Raw genomic sequence first — 25480 nt, forward strand, 5'->3', positions numbered from 1 at the left:
ATCTTTTCAATCACAATACACTTAATTGTGCATGTCCTTTTTTTTTGTATGTGCAGTTTCACACTGTCCACCCGGGTATAAAAATCACAGGAAGCACGCTGGGAAAACAAGAGGTCTGACCATTTCATGCCTCAGCAAATTAGCTGATTAGATTTTGCGCTAGGTTGCTTTTTAGATTCAAAATAACCGTCTACAGAGGGGAAAATGTTTTGATGCAGAAGGAGAAAAGATCTTCAAACACCTACAAACGCAGGCCTTCATAAAATGTAGAGATATTCTTAAAACAGTGGTGAGCACTGACGGTAGAGGGATGAAATATATCAAATTTTTATCCTGATATCAATATTGCTGTCAAGCAATATCAAGTTAGTAATATCGAGTTGAAATAATATTTAAGTCATTTGTCTATACTGCCAAAAGGTAGGTTGTGCTAAGCGTAATACATTCCCCTCCACTCCCAGACTTGCTACCCAACACTCAAGCACAACATCGCTGTGAGTTTCTCTATGGCCCTCCACTCACACTGAAGGGAGTGAAGATAGTGAATTATTTAGCACAAATATTTGACTTTAAAAGAAATATCGTCTAAAAATATTGTGATATCAATACTCACTGAAATAATCGTGATATTGATTATTCTCATAATCGAGCAGCCCTAAATAACGGGTAAGTAGAAGAAAAAATATGCACATTGGCCTCAAAGTTCTGGGTGCTGGACTAAGGACTCACAAAGAAAACAAAAATCAAGACTGCAGCACACTCCTGTTGATGTTTTTATTCATTATATTTTGGGCCATCTCAAATGGCAGATGTGTCCACAGCAGCAAAGTAAACAGATGTGTCCTCAACTAAAAATGTGCTGGATTATGATGCAGAGTTTTTACTTTCTGAAAGCGGGATTAATGCCCATCCAAAAACAACTATGGTTCAGAGACAGTGGTACAAATACCCATGAGAGCAATGGTTCTGCCATTTGACTATCGCTGGCCTTCAGAGTGCTCCTTGTGTGTGTGTGTGTGTGTTTGGTGATGCCCGCCCACGCACGCGTGTGTATGTGTGTGTGTGTGTGTGTGTGTGTGTGTGTGTGTGTGTGTGTGTGTGTGTGTGTGTGTGTGTGTGTGTTGCGCACATGTGTGTGTGTGTGTGTGTATTGCACACGTGTGTGTGAGTGTGTGTGCATTGCACGCATGACATGTGTGTGTGTGCGCGCTGCGTGTGTGTGCCTGTATGTGCGTGTGCGCTGCATGTGCGCTGCATGTGCGTGTGCGCTGCATGTGCGTGTGCGCTGCATGTGCGTGTGGCTGCACACAGAGAGATGGGTAAATTGGCTTCAGAAGCTCCAGCTCAGTCCCAGCCAATTCACTCAGCCTGATTCTAATCTAACTCTTCAGGCCGGTGGGAGCCATTCATTATTGATTAATTGCACAGGTAAAAGCAAGTGATTTGGAATTTGTGGGGCTACAGATTGGAGTACCTTCTGGAAGAAGGCTGCTCTTCACCATTCACAGGCCATATTGCCACAATAATAAAACAAATAGAAATAATAATAAATTGAAAACAATGAAAATCAATGCCTTGAAAAGATCCAAATAATTATGACAAGGTACATGCTCACTACATCCCACCCTTCCACACCTAATTTCAATCCAGGCACTGTCTGAGGCCATTTCTATTATTTATTTTGGCTATTTTCAAATCGTGTGTGTCTGGTTGCGTACCGGGTCGAGGGTTTTGAGGATGAAGACGTCTTTACAGTGTGTGTGTGTGTGTGTGTGTGTGTGTGTGTGTGTGTGTGTGTGTGTGTGTGTGTGTGTGTGTGTGTGTGTGTGTTGCATACCGGGTCGAGGGTTTTGAAGATGAGGATGTCTTTGCAGTGCGTGCGTGTGCGTGTGCGTGTGCGTGCGCGCGCGTGTGCGTGTGCGCGCGTGTGTGTGTGTGTGTGTGTTGCATACCGGGTCGAGGGTTTTGAAGATGAGGATGTCTTTGCAGTGCGTGCGTGTGCGTGTGCGTGCGCGCGCGTGTGCGCGCGTGTGTGTGTGTGTGTGTGTGCTGCGTACCGGGTCGAGGGTTTTGAAGATGAGGATGTCTTTGCAGTGCATGCGTGTGCGCGTGTGCGCGCGCGTGTGTGTGTGTGTGCTGCGTACCGGGTCGAGGGTTTTGAAGATGAGGATGTCTTTGCAGGCTTCTTGTAGGCGGCAGCGCTGCTCGTCTGTTTTGGGGTGCACCACCCGCGGCTCCGTGTCCTCCTCCTCCTCATCTGGGTTGTACGCTTCCGCACACACTGCAGGCAAAACACACACACACATTCAGTCACACAGCAGCACACAGGAAGTGCCTCATCAAGCCCACACACATGGCACACATATTTACAAGTACACAAACATTCCCAAGTACACAGGCATGCACACACAGTTACATGTACAAACACGCAACTGAACACACACACACACACACACACACACACACACACACACACACACACACACACACACACACACACACATATATATATATATGCACACGCAGACACTGAATGCAGTCCAGCCTATGAATGCAGTCCCCTCCGCTTCTGTTCCACTGGGAACAAAGGGGAAACAGAATCTCATATTCCTTCCTGTCTTCATTTGTTTTGAAACCGTAGTCTTGGTGATGGCTGTCACGCCTACAACATACAGTAATTTGTATGATTTCAACAGACCGTCAGATTCATTTGGATTCATTTAGTTACATTAGTTTCATAAGTTACTGCTAAATTCAGTCAAAAACAAGCAGTCAGTCCTGTCAAAATCAGTGCGTAAAGGTTTCAGCTTTGCGCAATGCACAGTGAGGTGTTGGCTGCAAAATTTGGTTGGCAGAGCGCATGACTGATGAGGTTCTCGTTGTTTTATGACCCATTTGCACTGCGTCCATATGCAAAAGACTGGTGCCATAGGATTCACACCCCAGACTTGTTTTCATTACCATATTATTTCAAGATTTACTCGCGGTATGGTATTCCATGCGTTAACCCACACTTATTTCCTATCTCCATTTCACTTTGTCCCAATATTTGCACAAGTCTTTTCCTCTGTTGCAACTTGAGGTTACAAAACTCTCTACGTAATAGTTCATCAGCTAAAGGTGTAATATTGTCCCCCTTTAAAAAGCACCTCACTAACACCACTCTGACCACTCAGAATTAAATCCTACCCGCTATCAATCAATGTCAAATCTGGCGTCAAAGGGGTTAGAAAACAAAGGAGGAGGAGCAACATTCGGTGAAGTCCATTATTCCTCAATTATTTATCATCAGAGTCAAATTTCTCTGTAGAAGCATCCTAACTGCAGGGAGGAGGGGAGGGGGATATGGGATAGAGCCAGGCCCAGGTCATGCCAACAGATGAGGTCTCCTCAGCCCTACTGAATAGAGAAGTGGCTCCCACCCTTTTTTTGGCCTAGAATCCCAAATTTCTGCCAACTTCATACGCAACTTTTGACAGGATGTTTTTTCATACACTGTCAAATGACTTAGGCTAAACCTATAGATGTACCAAAGTTTAAGACTGTGGTGTTTTAATATTAAATTGAAATATATCTTTAATCAGTTTTTTCCACTACGTCTTATTTCAGGCAACCCCATTTGAACTCCAGGCGACCCCATGCAGGGTCCTGACCCCAAGGATGAGAACCACGGGACTAGAGGTAACGGGTGCAAGCTAAGCAAGGGCTGGCCTGCCTGTGTTCTCCTGTACTGGCCAGCGGAGGGCAGTCATGCGTAACTCCAAAAACACAAGCGAGACTCGCCTCTCCTCACTCAGTTACTGTAGTAGCTTCAGCCTTTGATGCCACCACCCGCATTGTGCTGCTGCTGCTGCTGCTGCTGCTGCTGCAGTGTCAGTGCTTGCAGTTTAGGCTTTGTTTAACAAGAAGGAATTGAATTACTTCAAGGAATTAAAAAAAAGGCTTGGGCTAAATTGAAATTCAAAGGATGTGGGAGTGCGCCGTCCCCCCCCACATCAACTTGCTCAAAATGTTTTTGCATCATATTTCTCTTTCAAACCTCCTATGAACAATCATGATATGAAAACTGAACGCAAGCTTGACAAAAAAAGAGATGATGATGCTTTAAAGTCTGCTGCAGTGAAGCAGGAGGAGAGATGGGGCTGTTCTCTCTTTCTCGCACACGCGCGCTGAGACACACACACACAAGCACACGCGCGCGCTGAGACACACACACGTGCACACTGAGACACACACACTACACACTCACGCGTACACACACAAAACGCTGGTTGGTAAATAGTAGAGCCTGTGGGGGTTTTCCTGCCCTCTGCTCTACATCAGGGCTGCGGCAGCACTGAAAGCCTGAGGGACAGGGGAAGAGGCCCCAGGAAACCGGGAGCGTGATGAACAGAGGAAGAGGGCTGTGGAGAGAGGAGCTACAGTACACAGCACAGCACAGCACAGAGAGGGGCAATGGAGGGACAGTGGAAGTGGACAGGGACAAGGGACAGGGGATGGGTCAACGGGTCAGCAGGCCCACTACACCTACGCTAAACCTTTTATTACATTTTTGGCGTCTAATGCCTTTACCCAAGTAAAAAAAAAGTGCCTTTAGTCACTGTCTAGCGACCGACGCAATTTCTCCAAGTGCCGTCTTTTTAGCTGGTTGGTTACATTGGCTGTCTAAGTGCAATTGTTAATAGCCATCAGCGGTTTGAAGCTCAAAGGGGTTTTTTTATGGAGGTTTACGCCTTTATTATTTACACAGGACAGAGCGAGAGAGACAGAGAGAGAAAGGGGAAATAAGTGGGGAGAGAGTGATGGGGAAGAATCTGGAAACAACTCTGGGCTTGAATCAAACACGGGTCCCCGTCATAATGGTACGGTGCACTAACCCAGTGATTCTCAACAGGGGTGCCGCGGAAACGTGGCTGATACATAAATTATGTAATATAATACATACAGTATTTGTCTAAATTGATAAGTTAATGCTAGTCACTGGAATCTTTCGTCTGCCATTTACGCACAATAAAGTAAATATAGGTCGCCCCAGTCAGCTGCAACTTCGAACGCAGGTCATGTGACGTCTCCAAATGTGTTACTTTTCTAAACTTCTGTGGTATCGGATGCGATGCCATGTTACGGCTTGTTGGTTTGGGGTGCCTTGACATTTTTTCATGATTTGAAAGGGTGCCTCGCTTAAAAAAAGGTCGAGAAACACTGCACTAGCCTACTGAGCCACATCAACAGAATAATGAGGTGGTTACTTCAGTTTAGGATTTTTTTCCAAGTGGCTGGCCCATTTGATGATAAAAAAAACCATCAAATCTGGTCAGATACCTCAAAAAAAGGGGATCACTTATAACATCTAGAAAAGAGTGTTTCAGTAGCCTACTGAGGCCACACAACACAAACTCTATGAATTGCATTCATCAATTTAACTCAATTTAGCCATGCTGAAACTCTTCAGCACCTCTCAGTAAAAGCTGGCCATTGGGCTTGAATCCATGATCTATGATGACAGGAATTGGTGACTAAACTTGGGGTCGAAGGATCAGCTGATAACCATAAGTGTTTTACTACTGTGGCCGGGCACTAAAAACTCACTTTATGGCGCAGAATGACGTCATTGCCTCGATAACAGGTACGGCAAATCAAAAGGAGGACTATCATATTAGCCCTTACCCATACCTATGGATACAGATCTAGTAATTCTAGTAGTTTACCCTTCCAGCATAATACTGTCTCATGACTGACCATGTTACATCAGCTTTGAAGCAATACATGTTTGCTCAGTACAAAGTATACTGTATGTGCAGGGATGCTTTCTATTATTCCGCTTCGGCTTGAGTACAATGTGCAGTTTGACACGAAGAGAGTTACAGAAAACTACACACGCCCAATGCCTTTGCACAAGTCAAAAAAGAAACCTGCAGTCACAGTCTAGAGTCTAGAGACCGATGCAATTTCTCTGAGTGCCGTCAGTCTTTTTAGCTGGTTACATTGGCTGTCTACGTGTAATTATTAATAGTCATCAGTGGTTTGAAGCTGGGAGGTTTTCACAGCGTTGTGTTGCAGCAAGCTTCTGGTTTCAAGAAATGAGCATGTCTAACCCCAGCCCTATTAACTTGCTGTTTCTTTAGAAAAGAAGAAAATGAAATGAAACAACCAACTCAATTGAAACATGCATCTTGTATATTCAAGTTGGTTTATCGAGGTGATTAACATGAGCGCAAAATCTCCCTGCATACAAGCTATTCCAACAAAAACATTTCAAAATCATGTCTTGATCTTGTTTGGGCATGTTGACCTATGCAACACAGGGTGTTTGTTCAAGACTCGTCTGTGTAATCAGTTAGCCTTAGTGTACGATACTAGTTGATACTAGCACTAGAGCTTCCAGCCTTGTGACAGGAGAAGGCAGTATAAATGAATTTACATTCAGGAAATGAAAATCCATGAGCAAAAGCTGCTAATATTGAACCATACAGGAAGAAAGTAGGCAAGTTCGTCACTTGTCTTAACATTTAACCATCTACTAAGCCGTTTTTGTACAAATGGTGTTGTGTGACCAATTTCTGTATACATTGGACATTACTTGTCAGCTCTAGTTCTAGGCTTCCAGCCTTGTGAGAGGAGGAGAGACTTCTATTAAACAGCAGGGACAAACCCTGGAGGTGAGCGGTCTCGGTTTGCATTTTAGAGCAGTTGCATTTAACTGCAACTGACAGGTGGTCTGCCTTTGAAAGTTGACTGTAGGACATCTATATGGGCGATGCAACCCTAAGGGCGTACATTCGCTCTGCAAAGCAATCACGTAATGTTACGGACAGGTCATCCAAAAAGAAAATGGCTAAGTGCACTCTAAGACTTGAGTAGTAATTATTATGGATGATTTCTCCCTTGACCAAGCAGCAGTAGTTGTAATGATTAGTAGAGCAACTTAATGAATCTGTAAGGAAATTCAGGTGTCAAGCAGTATAGGCCTACACAAACTGTAAAAACGCCAAATTGCATAGTATGTATAGCCCATGTTGGCATATGCCAGCATACATTTGATATATTGAGGTGGTTGACGTTTAAGGGTGTAACACACACAAAAAAAAGTTTTTCCAATTCCTGAAAAAAATGATGGGAAAAATCGAAAAAATTGAAAAAAATAAAGCTCTTAGTGGTCCGTGGAATTTCGCCTAATTTTTGGCATTTTTGGGAAAATGTGCCCTACGGTGTGACATCCTTGGTGTGACATTTCTGTAAGATAAAATAAAATTATTAATGTTCTGCGCAAACACATCCCCCATGCTGTTTGTACTATTGTTCCTTTAAGTTGTCCTGTGTCTTGGCCAGACAAACAACCTCAAAACATAATGTTACTACTTTCATGTATGATGTTGGAGAAGGTGTTGTTCTTGGGATCATAGGCAGCAGTTCTCTTCCTCAAAACACATCCTGTTGTGTTAATGCCAAACAGTTTGATTTTGGTGTCATCTGATTCCAGCACCTCCCAATCATATCCTAATCCAGTTTGATGTTCATTGCCAAACCTCAGGTGAGCCTGAACAGGTTCTTTCTGAAGCAGGGGTACCATACATACACTGCAGGATTTTAATCCGCTGTGGTATTAAGTGTTTCCAATAGTTTTCTTAGTAATTGAGGTCCCAGCTGCCTTGAGATCATTTCCTAACTCCTCCCATATAGTTTTATAGGTCCATAGGTGCTAAAAAGACGGCCCATAGGTGCTTTACCTCTTTTTTCTGGATATTAAATTCCCACAAGGTCAAATCTTGTGTGGAACCACAGACAGGCCTAAGATTGATGATTGATGATCATTTTGTATGTCCTAAAATTGGGAAGAAATGCATCAACAGTTTGCTCCTTAATATCCAGGAACTCATTTCATTTTCATTTTTGATTGACTGATTCTATGGACTGATTCTGCAGATTAAATGTGACTTTTGTGCATGTTACTATTAACAGGTGTGTTCAATTCAGATAAAAAGTTGATTGGAAGTGCCATTTGATCTGCGGGGTCAGAACTCTTAACTTAATGGTTGGCAGGGGATCAAATACTTATTTCCCTCAATGAAATATATATTCTTAGAGTTAATTTCTGGATTTTCTTTTTGATATTCTGTCTCTCCATATTAGAAAACATATTATCATTAACATTAAAGACTGATCATGTCTTTATTAGTGAGCAAACAAACAAAATCAGCAAGGGATCAAATACTTACTCTCTTCACTGTATGAACCTTTACAAAAATCTTAACAAAAATGCTTCTTCTCATCTAAGACTAATATGAAACATAATGTACCACATCTTTCATTGACATTTGTTTTTAAGAGGAAAAATAACTGTTTTGTAGGTTTTTTTAAAATGTTACGAAAAAACAAGGTGTCACGTCATCCACCCGTTACCCGATACATTCGATACATAAAAAAACTGATTTAAGAGGACATTGAAACTACAATTTAAAAATCCTTTAACCTATTTTAGCCTGATGACTTGTATGTTGTTTGACCTTTAGTGGCTGAAACGAAATATACGCTGCATTCAGGCTCTTGAGATTTTAGCTTTTTTTTAAAATAAAAATTTGGGTATGTTACAATGTTTACTTCATGTTTTTATGTGCATCAGAGGCAGAGAGATATTTAGATTTTTATAGGCTGAGGGTAACTTTCCCAACAAGGGCTTAGGCATTCAGCAGGCATTTTTGCAGGTGCTTTAGGCATCAATGGGTTAAAAGACACAGATGCACAGTTGCCTTCTGGGGTAATGAAGATAGGTGTAGATTTGGGTCAGGTAGGGGCCATGGCTGTCTTCCTTTTTAAGTGATTCCCTCTCCAGGTGAACAGACCTGTTGTACGGGATGGCTGATACGTCGTTGCTCTCACGTTTCGCTGCTGTCCAGATCCTTTACCTCTAATTAACAGGCCAGAGATGTGTGCCTCTTTACCATGGGCGACTGCCATCAAATAACGTCACTCTCACAACAAACAAAAACAAGGCCAACAATTACATCACCTCAGGGAGATGGGCACTGAAAAGTCTGTTATATTTTTTGGACTAATTTAAAAATGATGATCGCAATCTCGGCCTGAGGAATGTTGGGTTAGGTTGGTCAAGCAACACTGCTTTTAGCTTTGACAAATGGTTTCTCATGATTCATTTCCGCAAGCAGTAAGATTCAGTAGGAAATCCGTGCGAATTTTAGTACATGCCGCCCCTGGACTAAAAGATCCTCATAAGACTGCTCCTAACCTTCCAGTATATTTTCAACAGGAGATTAAGCAGGGCATCTGTGGGTTATTCGTTGTCAAACCAATGTCATTTTCACAAATAGCTGGAGGTAATGGACTGTTTGTATGCAGCAGCATTGGCAAACTACTAAAATGATCTGTTTTCTATAGATAAGATTTAACACCTACTGCTAAATATATGGATAATTTTTAAAGCCTGACACCTGGGTCTGCTGCACCTACAGCCAATGAGCATTTTCATCATCGTTCTTAGTCCAGCCAGGTCAATGCAGCCCTACATTCTGGCTGCAGTTTCTGCCAAATGATGCTAAATGGGGCTAAACTTATCCCCACACCACGTTGAGTTACATAAGTGGCAACTGTAAAACTTGCCATCAGAGGTCTCCATCCCAGACCGCCAAATAAATACAGTAGTTACAGTCATACACAAGGTGACTGATTATATGTATAATTTATGTTTTACGTAAGTGCATCCTTGTATGACACGGGGGGAGGGTGGGTGAGAGATCCAGGCTACAAAGAGTAAAAGTCCTGGCCTAGATTGGCGCTACCTGTGCAGTGTGCATGTAAGCCAGGCCATCTCCCTAATGGGCTTATCTCTCCCCCTGCTGAAGCAGGAGAGATCCACTGTCTGTCTGTCTACCTGCCTGCCTGCCTGGAACCAAACGCTTTTTTGTGAAAGAACCTAATGGCATGGGGTGGAACAAAGTATTTGGTACCATCATGGCTGTTTACTGCCAGACACCGGATAGCCTGCCCCACCTCGAGTCACAGACGAGCACACAGGAAGGGAGGATGTCATAACTGAATTTACGTCCAGCAAATGAAAATCCATGAGCAAAGTAAATTTGTGAATATTGAACCATGCAGGAAGAAAATTGGCAAGTTCGACACTGGTCTTTTACCATTAAGCCGTTTTTGTATACAAATGGTGCTGAACAACCTATTTTTGTCTACAGTACATAATGATAGCAATCATTACTCCCAAGACTCCCAAATTGAGGCATAAGTTAGTAGCCGGTGGACGGTGAATGCCTGTTAAGTGAGCCCACTGAACTTGTTGTTGTATAAAGTTTAATACATTTGTAAATGAAGGAAAATAGACCATAACTAGCATTTAATTCCTAGCTCGGTGTATGGTGAACTATTTCAGTATGCAATATTGACTTGGGGACCTGCTCGTGACCCAAAAGCAGGTCATAGACCTGTGACGTGTTATGTCATGCATAATTAGTGCTGGGAAGAGTATCCTTATGCGGTCGAGACATTACACCCAGCCATAAAGCTCAGACCGCAGCATAGCTCAGACGCCACTTCAATGGGAGTTATACAGAGACAAACACTTGTGAGCAAAGTGTGAGCAATTCGAACAACGGAACGAAGTGACCACACACACGCACACACAAACACAGAAACCACCCATAATGACATTAATTACAAACACACACACACACACACACACACACACACACACACACACACACACACACACACACACACACACACACACACACACACACACACACACACACACACACACACACACACACACACACACACACACACACACACTGTAATAGCGGTGACAAACAGTTGGCAGAAAATGACCCGGGGAAGAGCAGAGGAGCCTTTATCACAGATCGCTCTCACGCCCACAGATCACATGACCACCGCTCTGACGTCAAACAAGTACTCACCCGACACTCTTCGGTTATACCGGGGAGGTGGAGGGGCTGCAGAGAGAGAGAGAGAGAGAGAGAGAGAGAGAGAGAGAGAGAGAGAGAGAGAGAGAGAGAGAGAGGGAGAGAGAGAGAGAGAGAGAAGAACATTAATTTCATATGGTGACAGTGCTGAGGAGAAAAAAAAACTGTTCAACTTAAGGCAAGAAGACACATACAGCCTTTCTGTAAAATCCACACCCCTCTGCTGGTTATGTGGGTGTTTATGGCTATGGAGTTCATCATAGGCTCACAATCTTGCTCACTCACGAAAGCTGTATGTGTCTGTGTGTGTGTGTGTCTGTGTGTGTGTGTGTGTGTGTGTGTGTGTGTGTGTGTGTGTGTGTGTGTGTGTGTGTGTGTGTGTGCGTGTGTACAGTACACACATGGGGCTTATAGAGGGAGACTATGATGCATTACCATCTGTGTGTCAATACAGATTCCCTGGACGTACATCCAACCCCAACACCACCCCACCTTCACCTCCCCCACCCCCCTCTCTCTCTTGTGTGTCTTCCAGCTCCATTCGCACTCTATTACTAGGCTGTTAGAATCCATTAAGTCCACCATGTGAAAGTGAAGAGGGCATACAAATACGCACAGGTGCGTGCACACAGACAGACACAGACACTCATCTCCAATACACACACGATCATCTCCAAACACACACACACATACGTGCACACACCTCCAACTATCACCCACAGTGTCTTTATATCTCCGCAGTAGACTTTGACACTTGCATCTTTCAACGTTTCACGGCTGCCAGGCAGCCAGTAGTACACAGTTTGGGGGTATAGCACAGCTGGTGCCTCAATTATTGTATAAGCCATGAATTAACACGCACATGCGCACGCGCACACACACATTACTGTAAGTCTATACTGTGGGGTGGCCTTTACCCGCCTGTTGACTCTGTAGCCATGGGGTTCCACAAGCTTTAAATTCCGCGCCACTTGGAGTAAGGCTTTTCCGCACCGTCTCGCTGAATGTATATGTGACTCACGACTTCAAGCATGTCCTTCTCTCTCTCTCATCACACGATCTCTCTCTCTGTACACATACTGTACACCTCACTTCACCCACCTTCCCACCATCCTTGTGGCATACAGTCACTGTTACCTTGGTAGTTTTCAACACAAAGCGACAGACTGAGACTCTGTGAAATCAATGAATCGAGTTAAAACATTGATAAAAACATTTATCGATTTAAAAAAGATTTTAAAAATGGGCATTAATTGCCAACTCGACTGGTTAGAGACCCAGGTGAAATAATAATGAATAATGAAGATTGATGTGAAGAGAGGGATCATTCCAATCAACTTTGGATCATAATATAACTAGAAATTAATTTAAAATTTCATCTCTTTTTTTTGTGTGGGGGGGGGTGGGTGGATATAGTGTGTGCACTGCATATTGTTTTACTGAACCATTTGCCTCATCAATTTTGGGCAGAGGAAATTCCCCCTTTATCTTTAAAAAATATTATTAGTGGTGTGTCTGAATTCAAAATGGAAAGCAGAGGTGGAGTGGTGTGCTGTGCACAGGTGGTGGCACAAGGGGCTGCCTGCCTGTGTGTGCGTGTGCGTGCGTGTGTGTGTGTGTGCGCGGGTTTGTGTGCGTGGCGGGCAGGAGGCACTTCACGTCGTCACGTGTGGGGGGAATATCTGGAGCCTTCAAGTTACCATGACTACAAAATACAAGGGAGAACTCCCATCACCATAACAACTAACATAGCCCACACTCAGCCCCCAACCCAGCCAAGTGCTCCCCCAACACCCACTCAAGCACTTGTGACCGAGGGATAGATGGATAAAATGCAGAATGGGAGAGGGGCAAGATGAAAACGTGCATTTGAAAGGGAAATTGAGGATGACTGCCTGACAGCAGACAACCATGGAGCAACAATGGACAAATTACTCCCGAATCACACATGCATCAAGGAGATTTTTTTTGCCGCTGTATGTGTACGTACGTGCGTTTTCACATTACGCTTTGTAAATCATTATTGCCTCAAATGGAAATTAAATTCAATGCAATGTCTCCGTTCTAACAACAATGTCACACAGCATGCATCCCATGTAGTGTAGTGTGAATGCTTTTCTGCGAGTCGAGTTTGTGCCGCGCCGCGCAGGTTGGCTCAACAAGTGGTGGCCGACCCCCATTGCATTCCCCGCAAACCAGAGGCAGGGTTCAGGCTCAAGAGAGCTCGCTCAGAGAGCCTGTTGAGTGGCTCTTTAGGTGGCTCTCTGGGGGGGGGTGTTGGGGGTGGGGGGGATGCAGCCAAAGGGAGCCCGCTGCCTGACAGACAGCAATAGCCATCTACCACATTTGGTTATCTAGAGTGGCGTTTCTCAACCTTTGTTGTCGCGTGCACCCCCTAAAGGGGGGTTTAGAGTCGCGCGTTCGCGGGGGTTCTGCACAGAGAATGAGCCACAGCACCCCCCTGTGCAGCGACAAAACGACCCCTGGCTGCAGTACACGCATGTTTCTCCCAGGCTGAAATGTCCGTGAGCTGAGCTATGCTTGAAGACGGTGATTGGTCAATGCGCTTACGGCAGTCCGGGGGGAACTCAGCCCTGATAGGTCAGTTGTGTTCTATTCTTCTACCCTACCGCGGAGGTTTGAAGGAAAACGAAAAACACGATGCAGATGACTTGGCAGGAAATCACTGGAGTTTACTTGACAGGGAGAAGAGAAACTGTTTTTTATTTCAGTAGTACAACTTCCAAAAAATCAATTAGAAATATCCATAAAAGGCCATCATGGAAATGATATGTTTGTAGTGTGGTAGTAGCAAAGAAGCCTCTTTGTTCTTTTGTAGTGTGGCAGCTAGCTCATTAAAAAAGGGTTCGCTAATGTCCTGTAGAGTTTGAATGGGTTTGGCTGACAGTTGCTAAGCTAGCTGTTAATTAGATAGGCTATCTATTGTATTTAAAAATGGCTTTTGTTTCATTTAACCACCTCAGCTGTAAAACATGAATAAAGAGAGACTCTTGTATGCTATCATCCATGTCTAATTACGCCACAACTTTTTAAATTAATAGCAAGAAGCCTCTTTGTTGATACAGTATATAGTACAAGTAGTGTGGCTAGCTAGCTTCTAAAACAGGGTTCGCTAATGTCCTGTAGAGTTTGAATGGGTTTGGCTGACAGTTGCTAAGCTAGCTGTTAATATGGCCATTAGATGTATTGTATTTAAAACGGCTTTTGTTTGGCATTTTAACCACCTGAACTGTAAAACATGAATAAAGAGAGAATCTTGTATGCTATCATTCATGTCTAATTACGCCACAACTTTTTAAATTAATAGCAAGAAGCCTCTTTGTTAGTGGTAGAATTACGTTTCAGGTGGCTAGTCAACTAGCTTTGAGTTTGTAATGACTGATTTAGCTGGCTAGCTACTACTAGGCCCCAGGTGTGAATGGCCATTCATGCTGTCTATTGTCTTTTAAAATGGCGTTTGTCTTGCATTTAATCTCATGTAGTACTTGACCAAAAATAAACTGATGTTGTACCATCTAATTATGCCCCAACTTTTAGAAGTAGGCTACTAGTGGAATATTACGTTTTACATAGCCAGCTGATTAGCTTTGTGATTCATTCTAGGGACTGGGCTCAACTGAATGAGTTAGTTCGCCCCCTGTTGTCACGGAGGTGAATTGACGTCATTAAAATCTCCTCCTCCCTCCCCCCTTGCCCCACTCTTGAATTTTCGGCGGGAAAAAAAACACCACGCCCTTTCGCACGCATTCGCATGTAGGTCGACTATGAGGCAATACCCCCCGCTGACAGTACGTCTATGCTTTACCCCGCAATCGGCACCGCGTGACTATGCATCAGCCTTAAGCTGTGCCATGAGTACCCCGTATCTCGTACTGTATGTCGCTTTCTCTATCCTAATGTGACTATACTCCATACATTTGTTAAAATGACACATTTTCAAGTACCCCTGCAGTTTGCTCGCGTACCCTTGGTGGTACACGTACCCCTGGTTGGGAAACACTGATCTAGAGCAACTCCAGAGATTGAGTCATGGTTTGGCTGAGGGAGGCCAACATTTCATCCAAGGGTAGGGAAGGGTCATTGTGTTGATTTACTGTAATATGCAGAAAAGTTGCAGAGAAAGACCGTCTGTCGGGACGATCGGCTAGGCTAGCTGTGTCTTCACAGGATTAGGATTCATCCATCACTGTATTCATCGTTTTTATCTCTTGCATTGTTGCATCCTGAGCAGAGTTGATGACATGAAAGATAATGGAATGAATTAAATTAAATCTGTTTGTAAAAAAAATATTACGTTCACAACTAGGAGTGTGCAAAATAATAGTCATATCGATGCATCGCGATACTTACTCTCACGATACAATGTATCGATTCATGACAAGGTATCGTGATACTTATTTTCTCAATATACTTGCATGGATTCATTACAATTGATTATTTGATAACAATAAAATTCGATTTGCCACGGGTTATTTTGTTAAGTAGAGAATAGGTAATACTTCTGTTGTGATGTAAGCTCTCTCCCAGATGATAGAATGCTTAAATAGAATGAACTGACTTAAGAAAGCTACACAGCAACTGACAAATAAGCTGTATTTTACACATTTACTGAAGTAAATATCGCAATGCATCACAGTAGTACATGAATCGCAATGCATCGTGATAGAATCGCATTGTGGCATGTGTATCGTGAATCGTGAACCCTTTGCCAATACCCACCCCTATTCACAACTCAATTTAGGGGCTCAATACAAAGAGTGTGAACACTGCTTTCATAACAAAACAAATATATATATAATGGAAAAAGCCAAGGTGTGTCCTCACAATGCTTTGCTTCTTCCACCACTGACTTCATTGTTTTTACTTTTTGCATTATTGTAGCCTGAGCTTAGATGCAGACCCGGGAAAAAACAAAAAACAAAAAAAACACTTTTTGTATTCAATTTTTTGTATTCATTTCAAATTAGTCAACTGAAGGGCTCAATATCCTAAGAGAAAAAAGGGTTTTTAATAAAAACATCTTTAAGTGAAATATCATGGAAAAAGCTAGTGGATGTCAAAGATACGAGAGAAGGCTCAACCAAGTGCCTAAGGCATAAACTCTAGTAAGCTTGTATTTTGTGTAGAGCCGACAGGCCTGGACAAAAACTTTTATTGGTCTGATGCAATAACTTATGATACTTTGGGATTTTATGAGCCGTAAGCTGTTTCATCAAGATGAAGGCAGACAAAAGCTTAGAGATTATCATTCTTGGAAAGAATGACTTGCCTGTAGCCTACAAGCTCGGTTTTTGAATCAATGACATAAGCTTACTACAAAATTTAATCGAGCAGCAACTTTAGATGGTAAAATCAAGGCACTTTTGAAATGGTTTATTACTGATTAGACTAGTTGTTGCAAAGCTCATAAGAATAGCCTTCAAAATGACAGTTGCTGGGGGCACTGGCGCACTTCAACCCAATCTCAGAAAATCTGCATACAATTCCACATGCAAAATACAACCAGATATGCTGGATCCCACACCCCATTGTTTATATTATTTCATAATCCCTCACAGGAGAATAATAAACTGCGTTTCAGTCGCCCGGAGCTGAGCCTCACACATATCACATGCCAAAGCCATGTATACACACCATAAATGTTGTTGTACACAAACCTCCCCTCCCGCCATGGCAGGCAGGCAGGCAGGGCACAGTATTATCGTGTCAGGCCTTGTCTCCGCGCTGACAGGCGCTGTCTCTTATCTGCAGACACCCGCTGCTGCATGTGTGACTGTGAAGGGCGTGTGTGAGACAGATGAACGGCGGGCGGGAGGGAAAGGCAATGGCATGGCAACTCCGGCACCAGCTCGCTAAACTAACGAACCAAGTCTTTTACTGATATCTGGCTGCTGCATACAATGCCAGCGGGGCCGGGGGCAGCCATAGCCGGGTCGGGACGGGAGCAGCCATTCCCCAACCTTGACAATACCACAGAGCGCACTTGGAAATGCAAAACATTTGGCGCCCGCCAAACCTGTAATCACAAAGACCACCATCGGATTCGGCACTCTTTTCCCCAAAAGGACACTGTGGTCATACGATACTCCAAAATTATTCAGTTGGCTTGGTTTGTTTTCCCATATTTCCCCATGTTTTCCTATTTTCCCAATCATATCAGATTAGGGATGTTAACCGGTAACCGGGTAACCGATAGTCGACCAGATCAACGATAACCGGTTAAAATTTTCTGCCACCGGTTAACCGGTTGTAATAATAATAATAATTACAATAACAATTTCCTCCCAAAAAAACCCGATAATTTTGAGGTTTTAGTACGATAATTCAGCATTTTCCATCTGGCAACAGTGACTGGACATGTCTGCGCAGCCAAAAAAAAGAGGCTTATTTGAAGAAAAAAAAGAAAAAAACAGTGCTGTGCATATCAGGCACGCGAACGTTGTATAATTTAAGATTACCGGTTAATCACCGGTTAATGAGTCTCAGTAGCCGGTTAAGAGTTTTTTCAATTTTTGCCATCCCTATATCAGATACATTTTACACTCAACAGTAATTAAAATCACATTGTACACCAAGGATACATTTTAGGACCTCTCACAGCCCACTTGCCGCATCACCAGTGGCCCAAGACCCACATTTTGGGAATCAGTGTCCTAGTACAGTAGTTAGCAAGTCAGTCTTACAGTAGAAGGTTTGAGTGAGTCCCATATCATGGCAGAAGTGCTCCAGGGACTATAGGGTCATTCCAGGTCAATTCACAGCCCCCCCTCCCCAGGTGACCCCCCCAAATCTAGGTGTCAAAATCTGCTTGTAAATTTTGTATGCAATTCACAGGCTTGAAAGGTGGGCATGGCACCCAAACTTTGGAGGGCCTCATCTCCACAACCATTAGACGTAGGGTGCTAATACAAGTACTTCTTTCTATTGACATCAAAAGGTACATGTGAGGTATCAGGCAAATCGGAGAGGGTCACCTGGGGAGATTCTGGGCAATCATGTGAATTGACATGGAATGACCCTATATCCAATAGCCTGTAAATCACTGTAAGTGGCTTTGGATAAACACGTAATTTAAATGTAATGTAACGATATGAAAGCACACAGAGGAAGGAAAAGCCCATGAGAAGGGTACATGCCATGGCCTTACCTACGTCATGATTAATCTGGACCCACGCAGGTTGCAACAATGCAAGCCTGTTCATGTACTTAACATAGGCTACATTTCTGCTTACACATTTCTGTTTACAGACAGGCAGCCAGGCAGGCAGGCAGGCGGCTGTAATCTACCTCATGACCAAAGCCCTATGACAATACGGGAACACAGACGTGGGTTTCAACTGCTACTGGTGGTCATGCGTATGGGTGTTTGTTTGGGGGAGAGACTTGCTAACGGTTGAGGTCAGGCCTGCAGCTGCTGCAGACAAGCGTTCACACGTAGACTAGACTAGACTAGGCTACAAGTGGGCGTTAAAGTGCTGCGCGCTATGTGCAGTACTCCATAGTCTGCAGCCTCACACATCACGTGTCTGAAACAGGCACGGGTCTCTAAGGCTTTTGCCTGAAGAAACAATAGTTGAATTTAGAAAATTGTAATTGATAGTATTTTTTTAATCATGGGAATAATGAAGATGGCAAACAATATGGGTCATGTGTGTAAGGGGGGTCAGGGAAGACATGCTAAACTTTCAGTTTAGAGGCCAATCCAGTGGCACACCAGACTGTGTGTAGTGTGAACTCTTGTGTGTGTGTGGGAAGCACTGTCTCTCACATGTAGAACAAGGGCAGCTGAGGAGTCTCTGAGGCTTTTGGCGTAAAGAAGAGAGAGAGAGAGAGAGAGAGAGAGAGAGAGAGAGAGAGAGAGAGAGAGAGAGAGAGAGAGAGAGAGAGAGAGAGAGAGAGAGAGAGAGAGAGAATAGAGGAAGCAGGAGAGAGAGAGAGACAGAGAGGACCCATATTCGTGCTCAGTCACAGGGCTCTCGATTCATGCGTGTTCTCCTTCAGCAGCAGAGAGTGTCACCTCATGAATGAAGGTAGGGACATAAATGGAGACGCTCCCAGGAGAAGAATGAGCAAGACGGCTGTGTGTGCGTGTGCGTGTGTGTGCTGTATACGGTATCAGAGGACAAAGTCCCGCTCCTGCCGCCAGACGACCAACGCCAGGCTTCATTAAGAGGACAGACAGGGGGGCAGCAGCAGGAACACACCACTTTACAGTTTACACAAACAGCTAGCCTACATGCATGTCGCCGCCACCAGCGCTTTTCCATTCAAGCAGACACACACACACACACACACACACACACACACACATTTCTGCATCACTTCATAGACACCATTTGCACTCTATACTACACTGCTGCTTTTCCTCATCGTCCCCGAGTAGATCATTAGTTTATCTTGTCGCTAGTTTTCCCACCAAAATCACACTGTTCTTCCCTCCCTCCCTGCCTCCCTCCCTCCCTTCGTGGCACTATCCATTACTCCCAGTGCCCTCCCTGGCAAAGGGGTTCCTTCCCTCCTTCTCTCCTTCTCTCCCTCCCTCATTCTCTCACTCTATCTCTCTTTTCCTCTCTCTCTCTCTCTCCCTCCCTCCCTCCCTCTCGCTTTGCTCTCCTTTCTTGGCACTCTGAGGCCCATAAAAGGCAGTGGCAGTGTCCCTTCTCTAAGCTGGTGATGATGCTGCTGCTGGGCCAGCGTTAACCCTCTGCAGTCTCTCTTGATAGTCGCCACACCAACACAACCTTATCATCATTCACACAATGTACTGTGTGTGTGTGTGTGTGTGTGTGTGTGTGTGTGTGTGTGTGTCTATGAGCGAGTGAACATGTCCCTGGAAGACAGGAAATTTGCACTAGCCACCTGCCCAATACTGGTAAAGTGCACGATTTAGGTAGAGTTCATACTGTTGAATGGGTGGTGACTTCGTATTAGATAGTGGCTGGTAAAAGTTAACCTTTAGGTAAAAGTTCACAAACATAAACCTGGAACTCAATTAAAGAAATGTGCACCCATCTTGACAACCATTTTCGCAACCATTTTCATCACCGGTAAATGTTTTGATGGTCTCCTCATGTGGGATCTCGAAGTAGTCTACAAGCCTACAGGTAGCATGCAGCTCCTGACAAGTAAGTTACAGCAGGGTTTCCCCCGGCACTTTATTGCAAAGGCGGCCACCTTGAAAAGAAACACACCATAACAAGGTGCCCTGAAAAGGTAAAGATTTCATGTTGTGAATGTAATTTCTGAAGTTGCTCAGCCAAAAAAAAAAAATTTGAACGCCCCACAAGCTTAACTGACAAAAATTCTGGGGGAAACATTGTACAGACTCCTGAAAACACCCTGACTCACTCAACACCTCTCTCACCGGTCAGGTCAGTGCTTCTTGTTTGCAACACACACATCAGGCCTAACGTTAAGAAATCAGGGGCAGGAGAGGAAGAGTGGGTGTGTAAAAGTGAGTACGGTGCGCTTGTGACAGGGTTTTTTTTTACGTGCGGGGGACACACGTCTCTCTCGTGGCCTGTTGGGCTGTTGTTCATGTCATCCTTATCTTCCGCGCTGTGAAGAGTCAAGGTTGGGCTCTCTATCAGTCTAATCTGTTTTGACAAGTGGAGGCTGCTGGGTCCGAGCATGGCCAATGAAGGTCAGAGAGAGAGAGAGAGACGGCCAATCGAAGGACAGACACCCACACACAGACATACAGTTGAAGCAACTACTAGCCTAAGCCAGTCAGAGCCACTGGGGTACAGAGTGTCGGGGATTCCATCGGCACTCTAAAACATTGCCTGCCACCAGATTATCTTGTGCATACTAGCCAAGTCCTCCGTCACGGATACACTTAACATACTTGCCTACTCTCTCTCTCTCTCTCTCACACACACACACACACACACACACACGCAGACTGACTGACTCACACCCACACACAAGGAAGGTATAGCCTTGCCGGCCCCCTGACGTTGCCCTACTGTTGTCCCCGTAACCCTGTCCATAAGCCAAGCGCCGCTAATCGGCTTGGAGAGGGAGTACGTCACACACACACCGAGAGACTGTCACACACACACACACACACTACGAGCAAAGCATAGCATAGCACAGCACAACATAGCACAGGGGTATGTGACCTGGCCAGGCCACTGCTGACTTTTCAACAACACCCATAACAGACGTCTGTTGGGACTGGGAGTGCGGCTGAGCTGACTAAGACCCAAGAACACAAACCCAAGAAGAGCTTCAGAATCACCCAAAACACCAAAAGGTCACCAAGTTACAAAAGAAGAGATTAACTTTGCCCTGAATCAGGGTTGAACATGAACTGTTTTTACTCACCACCAGCTAATGTGGCTAGTGGTTTTCCCAATTTGATAGGCTATACCAGAGTGATACCAATTAATTTACTTTTTTATCCGAATATAAGTTAATCATTCAATGGGCAGGTATCGATGTTAAGCCATGCACTCAGACTATACAGACACAGGTTCAGTCAGTGGGTTCATTAACACCCACTAACCCTATTTTGACCTTTCGGTAGTAACCCCCATAACAAGATTGTGTGTGTGTGTGTGTGTGTGTGTGTGTGAGTGTGTATAGTGTGTGTGTGGTGCAGGCCATGAGACGATGAGTGGGTGAGGTACATGTCAGCCGTGCTGCTTCCCCATTCTCTCCCTGCTGGAGATAAGCAGAGAATGGGGAAGTGCCGAAGTTCAGATTAACATCAGGGCCAGAGTGTACACACCTGTCAGAGAGAATTTAACACACTATCGGACCAAAAGTCTACAATGACACCAACTACGACAAGTCCGTGACCACAGAATCTTAACAGGCTCCGGGCTGGTCAGTCACCTGACATTTTTTTCAGCGATAAATTTCTGACGCACTCTCAACTTTCAGATTTTTTTTTTGTTTAATGAGTGCAGCACTTATTTCATGGTGGATGATACAGCCTCCTATGCATCAATCCAAGTCCTTCTATGAGAGGACTACCACAGAAGTAAAGGCATATTGGGGCTAGAAGCTCCATCAGCTAAATCTTACAAATAAAAACGTAACAATTTCCAGCTGCCTGCAACTCTCAAGGAAGATTCACAAAAACACACGTTAACAGACCATATTTCACCAATTTTGTTCCCTCATTCCAGTGATTTTCCAGTGACCTTCACTAACATGCTCAAAACGCCATTTTCAGAATAAATCGCCTCGCAGCCCACCAACAGACAAGATCCCACACACATCCACAAAGAAAACATACCTGTGACACAAATTACACCTGCCACTACTTTGATTAAGGAAAACCTGCCCCTTTTCACCATCATCTTCCATCTTTTAACTGTGGTGAACTCTTGATCCTTTCCTCCCTGCTTCTCCTGTTGCTACCGTATACACAGCAAATTCTCTCACAAAGGTGGAGTGACAGATGTGCTGGTTCATACATGAGGCCCTTCATGTTGCTGCTGGCAAAAATATAAGGGTATCAAGTCAACAGGCCCCTACACTTGTATTGTTGAACCCACCTCTAGCTCAGTTAAAACAAAGGTCTGTGCGCTGACAGTTGACTGTATACACTAAGTCTTTGGAATGCTTTAACTCCCCCAGAAAAGGCAGTGTTGCTTGCCTACACCACTGCAAGAACCCAGGGTTTTAAAAGCCCCACTGGAGGAATGGACTGTGGGAGTGTGTATGTTTGGGTTTAGGGGGAGGGGTGGGAGAAGAACATATTGTTTATCCAAACCAGCTCACTAGTCATGAAAATAGTGTCATGCTTCCCAAATCAATATCAGCTCATGCACAGCTTGGTATAACCACATCCACTGGCCACAACTTCACAATGCATTGATGTTACAGCTACCTAACCCTGGCAACCTTCGGCTTCAATAGATACATTTGATAGATACAAGTGACACTGTCAATTTAATATCCATGGGGCACACATACACACACAAGCAGCATCAATTTGCTCAGAAGCTCACAAACAGCACTGGAGACAGGCATAAACTGGGTTTCCATGGCAACCATTTTCCTGAATGAAAAGGCGATGATCATTAAAAGCATCGCTTGCTAAAATCCGCCTTTAGATATGGCTGTTTAATATCGCATCTGTGAATGCGTGTTCGCTGGCATGGATTAGGACAAAATGTTATTACTGACTGGCAACCATTCATGTGTAGCCAATGGTTTTATCAACGGGGTACTCATTCATTCCCTTTGCTAGGCAGCAGTTTAGGTGGAGCTTGGATGTGTACGGAGGATACTGGTACATAAAAGTATCCTACTACTGAATTACCAAAGAAACTGATCACCACACTTAGCTATTTAGATAGTTTACTGTGATACTATTCACATATTAGCCTAACGTGGTTAAGAAATGGACCACCTGTAAGGATGACACTAGCGTCAACTACCGTCACATTGCCTTTTCAAAGATGTAGACAGCACCTTCAAGAGCTCTACAGTAGGTCCACCTCGAACAGAGTCTGCTTGTATTTAAACAGGCAGAATATTGTATGTGGTCTCCACAAAAAAATAACTTCAGGTTCCCACAAAACTGCTATAACCATATGAACTGTCAAACTCATTAGCGAGGGGCACCCAGGTTTGGTACTTACGCTCGAAGTCGGAGTCGTCATCTTCGTCGTCTTCATCCCCGTTGGACTCTGTCTGCATCGGTTCGCCATCAAACATTACTCCCTTTCCACCTTTGCCATCTTGACTCCTCGTGTCTCTCAAACGAGTAAAATACTGCACAGCAAATTCCACCAGATCCGTCGGTCGCTGGCGGAGCACCTCCACGGTGTAGCCCTGTAGCAACTCCGTTAGGCCGGCTGGAATTTCAATACTCATGTCTGCTCTGAGGTTGTTGCTTGTAAAGTGATTGTTTTATAAATCTCGAAGTAGGCCTGGTTCCTCGTACAAAAATGTCGACCAGGTACTTCTATAAGTCCATGTGGCTGTCTCCTTCTTTTGGTGATACAGAAGTAATGGGGAATACCTAGCTAGATTTGTAGAAGATACTAGCTAGCAACGTGAGCTAGCCAGTTTGCACACAGCGGTGGAGACAGTTCACACTTTGAACCAACTTGTCTATCTCCCTAATCAAGACGCTACAGACCACACATGCCCAACACAACGTTGTCTACTAGGTTTTGTGGCAGGCCTGCACAATGTGTGAATGACCAGCAGCCAGAGGAAATTGTCTGGGAGGGAAATGAATCAAATGCCCTAGCTTTTGGTTTGTTTGCCGTAGGTGGACGGCCGAGTAAAAATCTCTCACGTAGCTAATTCGGCGACTGTAAGCTAGCGAACAAAGTTACATCGACATAACAAAAACAAAAATCGCCTTGCTACCTGGATGCTTTCGATACCGTAGATGACAGTCAATTCGGCCAACTTGCATACAGGAGAAGTTCTTGTAAAGCAGGGAGCCGTCAAGCGACGGAAACGGTTTAGCTTGGTAGGCGAGACACTTGTAAAATAAGAGGCGATAGCAAGAGTTGGGCCGCGGATTAACGTTACTCAGAAGACTTGCGTTTTTGAGACGAATCTTAACCTTCACATGCTAGCGTTAGCATAAATTAAATTGCATCCAGTGACATTACTAGCGCAAATAAGCGAAACGCATCAGGTAGAAAGATCGCTACGTCCAAGAGTAACGTGAGAAAGGCTCACAATGAAGAGTCAAGTCGGCTAACTAACGCACAGAATCTTAATGTGTCAATAATTTTCTTACCCAGACAATTCCAATCAGATAGCGTTCGTCAACAAAGCTAAACTGGTGGCCAAGCTGGCCAAATAACCTTGCTGTGAAAACGGAATATCTCAGCTTTGACGACAAGGAGTGATCCGTTAGCTTGCAGTCACCTACCTACGGTTGCCTAGCTCGCTAGCCAATTCCAGAACTACAGGCAGTCAATTACGTTCAAAAGACTTGCAAACGCGCAGTCCCCCGCATACCACTCAGTAGCAACCAATATCTACTTTCGGTCTTTCTCTTCCTCGCTCTTTTGATGAAATGAGGTAAGCACCTCCGGTGCAAATGCTACTAGTAGAGATGCTGTCCTTTGATCTGCAGTTGAGAAAGACACACCATTCAGATTATAGTGTTCATCGGCAAATATTCAATTACATACTCCGCTAAGCCTCCATTACGTTATGAACCAGGCTCATGGCTAACTTGCTAGCTAGCTAAGTTACCACCACCACCAGCAGCAGCAGCAGTCTGTCAGATGCACGAGGGGGTGGGACAACCGTGACAGGCAGCAAGCGGAATGATTTCTCTCTCTGATTTGAGTCAGGTTATGTTCAACTGTTCAGGAAAGTATCACCAACCCGAATAAACAAAAAACTGTCACAGGAATAACAAAAGATAACGTCATTGATGTGCAATTATGCGCTACCTCCACAAGACAACTACTACTTTTCGAAACTTGACAGCAATCAACCCAGATAAGCTGCTGCGGAGGGAAGGGCGCGCCAAACAAACAGTCGGACATGGACTTGTTCAATTATGCTATGCACAG

General features: G+C 44.3%; 1 protein-coding gene across 1 annotated transcript in view; it reads right to left on the reverse strand.

The window, feature by feature from the left end:
- The window catches only part of prkar2aa (protein kinase, cAMP-dependent, regulatory, type II, alpha A), a 34600-nt gene extending 9375 nt beyond the window's left edge, over positions 1-25225 (reverse strand). The window contains exons 1-3 of the mRNA XM_063208494.1: positions 23570-25225; positions 10941-10976; positions 2145-2281 (exon numbers count right to left, since the gene is read on the reverse strand). Of these exons, the coding sequence (XP_063064564.1) occupies positions 2145-2281; positions 10941-10976; positions 23570-23804 (408 nt within the window). The 5' untranslated portion in view covers positions 23805-25225. The remainder of the gene's footprint in view (positions 1-2144; positions 2282-10940; positions 10977-23569) is intronic.
- Between the last annotated feature and the right edge of the window lie 255 nt (positions 25226-25480).

Source organism: Engraulis encrasicolus, chromosome 10 (genome assembly GCF_034702125.1).
Source record: "Engraulis encrasicolus isolate BLACKSEA-1 chromosome 10, IST_EnEncr_1.0, whole genome shotgun sequence".
In the NCBI taxonomy this organism is placed as follows: domain Eukaryota; kingdom Metazoa; phylum Chordata; class Actinopteri; order Clupeiformes; family Engraulidae; genus Engraulis; species Engraulis encrasicolus.